Source organism: Sardina pilchardus, chromosome 1, assembly GCF_963854185.1.
Source record: "Sardina pilchardus chromosome 1, fSarPil1.1, whole genome shotgun sequence".
Taxonomy (NCBI): domain Eukaryota; kingdom Metazoa; phylum Chordata; class Actinopteri; order Clupeiformes; family Clupeidae; genus Sardina; species Sardina pilchardus.
In genome coordinates this window covers 15,244,098-15,248,486 of record NC_084994.1, presented here as the reverse complement: position 1 = coordinate 15,248,486, position 4,389 = coordinate 15,244,098, and the positions used below count along the sequence as shown (strand labels likewise).

The window sequence follows — 4,389 nt, the reverse complement described above, 5'->3', positions numbered from 1 at the left end:
TAGAGCCATCAGTTTCCCAAAGCCTACAGACATGGACGCTGTGGGCAATGGATTTGCCCAGCTTGCTGGGACACCAGCCCTGAACAAAGCGGTAGGTGCCATTGACGGGTGTCATGTACGGATCAAGCCTCCAGCACTCCATCGGCTGGACTATTTAAATTACAAGGGCTTTTATTCTGTCAACATGCAAGCCATTTGTGACTACACTGGAAAATTCCTGGACGTTTTTGTGGGCTATCCAGGTTCGGTCCATGACACCCGGATTTTAAAAAACAGTTCATTTTACCTTGCTAGAAGGTACCCGCCTAATGGATACTTCATCCTGGGAGATGGCGGATATCCTTGTTTGGAGACACCGATCTCTCTAATCACTCCTTACAGAGAACCTGTAAATTGCCAGATGCAAAGGAAGTTTAACTACCATCAGTCAAGGGCCCGTTCTGTTGTGGAGAGAGCATTTGGGGTGATGAAGACTCGCTGGAGGTCAACCCTGTTCAGAGCTTTGGAGGTCAGACCTTCATTTGCGCCCCAGGTGGTTGCATCATGTGCCTTCCTGCACAATGTCTGCCTGGACAACGGAGATGTCCTGGAACCTGATAATGATGCGGCACTGGACATCCTGGACCCGGAACCTCCCCTCCAAGAAGCTCCTCAGGTGCACGAGAGACCAGGGAATGCAACAAGGGACAGGCTTGCAGCATTGATCAACGTGCAAGCCATTGAAAATTGAATATATTATAAAAGATCTATGCTATTTTTGTGCTATTTGTTATTTGCTATTTTTTGTACATATGGTACGTTTGATATTTCATTTTGTGTTGTTTGTTATGGCCTGTAGGCCTAGTGCTCTCTCTGCACTTTGAATACAGTTTTGAAAACATTTCAGCCCCTGAGTGCAGTCTCTACTTTTCTACTACATGACTTAACTTTTCCTTGTAAATCTAATGTTAAGCTCAGTGTAGTATATCCTTGTTTGTTTATACCACTTCCCTGGATCCATTACTTCTTGGCCAGTTGGAAATAATTCTCCAAAACTCTTTCATATTATTTCTAGAACATGTTAGTTTCTTTTATGATCTACACATTACTGTAATTGTATGATTGGTGAAAACCATAGCCACATACTTGCTAGAAAAGGTTTATTTAAAAAATAACAAAACACAGAACATAAATAACAGAACCATAAAAATATATCAATATAATTAACAAACAAACAATTTAAATAACAAATGAACAGTCAAAACAACATGGCAATGCCTGGTAACCAGTCTCAGATTTTGTCCACAAGTTTTTCAAACAGTTTCAAAAACCTTTCGGTTTTCTCCTCTGATTCAGTGTGCCTTCTCTGCTCCTTAGCTGATTCAGATTGCAAAAACTCCAGCATTTGCTGGACGGCACTCCCCTTCCTCTTCCTTGGTGATGGTGTTGGAGTAGCGGGGAGGGTGTTAGATGGCGTATCTGAATTGGTGGAAGAGGTAGTGGATGGTGTAGTGGGAGGATTGGTGGAAGAGGCTGAGACTGGAGTTGCGGGTAGGGTAGTGGAAGGTGTAGTGGGAGGACTGGTGGAAGAGACTGAGGCCGAGGCTGACTCAGGTAAGTCCTCCCTGAGGGTTTCATAAGTTGGTGTGACAATGGCCTGTTGGAGACAATAACAATTCTGAGGTCATATTGCAAAGTTATTGGCTAGTTTGGAAAATAATTCCTACTTGATTTACCGTACCATTAATAAGGCTGTGGGGTCCTCCTCAGCCGGCCTGAAGGAAGCCACAATGACTGGGGGGTCAACTGCAGGCCTTCCCCCCAAAACAGCATGCATCTCTGCATAATATGGCCAATTTGACAGCGTCTTTTCCCCATGGTCTGTGCCAGAGCCCGTCCTTGGATCCCTCAGGTCCTACAATAACAACCAAACACACACACACACACACACAGAGAGAGAGAGAGGAGGATGTGTGTAAGACAGAGAGCGAAATGTACTAATGTAAAAGGAGTTGTAGGTTATGGGATAAAGACATGAAACAGATATGCAAATAATTACCTTATAACGTTTCTTTAAATTCTCCCACTTCTTGCTGATCTGCTTGTGGGTAATTTGACCCTCCAGGCCCAGCTCTTTCACTGCTTGCCTGTGAAAATACAGTGAAATTACTATGGACATGTAGCTGGGGTCAATAGCATTATCAGATATGACTTGTACAGTCTGGTCACTCACTCCCACAGGCTTTTGGTGGCGAATTTTGTCTTAAGAAATTTGGCATCATTTGCTGCCCTAAAGCGGATGAGGCCAAAGGTCTTCTCTGGAGTCCCTGAAAAGAAACCCGTTGACAATTGCATTACAACTGACTTTTCTTTAATGCTGAATATGATCTATCTATCTGTCTATCTGATAGGCTACTTATGTGTCATGCGTCGCAAACATGTGGCTAGTGCACTCCACGTTCTTTACAACTTTGTAACTTTCGCGAGTTTTCGCTTCTGAATCTGAACGTGTAACTCATCAGTGGTGCATTAAAATTTGGCAAACAGTGGCGAACGCTCGTGATGAACATGTTATCTTTGAATGATTTGGTCGGTGTTGTTAACATTCCATTCTAACGGTAACCTAAATTGCATCGTTGCGTTCGTCAAACTCACGTCCAGTTTCACTAAACAATACAAATATATGAATATAAATAACAAATGAACAGTCAAAATAACCTGTCAATGACCATGGCCACAAATCAAACAGCCTGGCTACTTTTCTGTAATGTTATAACTTCGCGGAGACCTACCCTCAGACTGTTTGCGATTGTTTGAAGATGGTCGCCCAAAACTCAGTGCTAACGGGAAAACGTTTGTAAACATCCACCTATGTTTGCTATTGTGAATGCACCTAAGGTTTCTGTGCTCATTATAGTGCATGAAAATGCACTATACTGTTCTTCCTAGGCTTCTTATTACAGTGCATGAAAATGCACTGTACTGTTATCCCTAGGCTTCTTCTTCTACTTCTTATTATTACAGTGCAGGAAAATGCACTGTACTGTTATCCCTAGGCTTCTTCTTCTACTACTTCTTATTATTACAGTGCATGAAAATGCACTGTACTGTTCTTCCTATTCTTCTTATTATTACAGTGCATGAAAATGCACTGTACTGTTCTTCCTAGGCTTCTTATTATTACAGTGCATGAAAATGCACTGTACTGTTCTTCCTAGGCTTCTTCTTCTTATTATTACAGTGCATGAAAATGCACTGTACTGTTCTTCCTATTCTTCTTATTATTACAGTGCATGAAAATGCACTGTACTGTTCTTCCTAGGCTTCTTATTACAGTGCATGAAAATGCACTGTACTGTTCTTCCTCGGTCTTCTTCTTCTTCTTCTTATTATTATTCTTCTTCTAACGCACGCAATTCAGCTTCAACCGTTTAACGTAGAAACTTCATTCAAACGTTGTTGCGTAGGTCTTGCTTATGCCATGCCTGCTTTGTATTTTTCAACTTTGTAACTTTTATACTTTTTAAACTATTAGTTAAAAACTATTACAATTCCCCCCATAGACTTAACATTGCTCATTATGACATCACGGCAGCAATTAGAATCTTAGGCCAGGTGGCCGGCCACCTGGGCACCAACTGTCAGTTTCTCTGGCTTTAAGCATACAGTCTCTCAGAAGACTACATATCCTGTTAACTGTTTCCTCTGTCCACAACTGTTTCAAAATAAAAGTCCTCACTGCAATAATACACTATTAAATCATTTAACCATTGAAACTGCTCAACTATTGAACTGTTCAACCATTCCAACTGTCAGTTATCATCCACTATGCCTCCAGTCAACTACATGAAACCTCCATGTACCTAGCAACCAACATAGCAACCATTAAAATTAAGCGTTTATGACCGTTTCCATAGCAACCAACATGATTATACTGCAGTAACTTCTTGTTTCCTGATAGTGGCCACCATGGATACCCTAGCAACAAATGTTTCAAAATAAAAGTCCTCACTAGCAAGTTAGCTAGTTAGCATGGTTAGCATAGTTAGCATTGTTAGCATAGTTAGCATTTTTAGCATAACTGCAAAAAATCATCAACTAAGTTAGCTAATCAACCTGGTTAGCATTGTTAGCAAATTTAGCATTGTTAGCATAGTTAGCATTTTTAGCATTGCTGCTAGAAATCATTGGTTAAGTTAGCTAATCAACCTGGTTAGCATTGTTAGTAAAGTTAGCATTGCTAGCATAATTAGCATTTTTAGCGTAACTGCTAGAAATCATTAGCTAAGTTAGCTAATCAACATTTTAACATGAATAGAAATCATTAGTTAAGTTAGAACTGGAATGTTTCATCTTTAAACAGTCTACCTTCACACTATCAACTCTCTGTAAACTATGCAACCACCATGT

General features: G+C 40.7%; 1 protein-coding gene across 1 annotated transcript; it reads right to left on the bottom strand.

Annotated features, from left to right (window-relative positions):
* Window positions 1–1,270: 1,270 nt before the first annotated feature.
* LOC134076674 (proteoglycan 4-like) lies at window positions 1,271–3,466 on the bottom strand. The gene is made up of 3 exons (XM_062531840.1): window positions 2,039–3,466; window positions 1,721–1,894; window positions 1,271–1,636 (listed from the first exon to the last, which is right to left on the bottom strand). Exons 1-3 carry the CDS (start codon window positions 2,156–2,158, stop codon window positions 1,271–1,273), a joined length of 660 nt encoding a protein of 219 aa, XP_062387824.1. The 5' UTR covers window positions 2,159–3,466.
* Window positions 3,467–4,389: the final 923 nt, after the last annotated feature.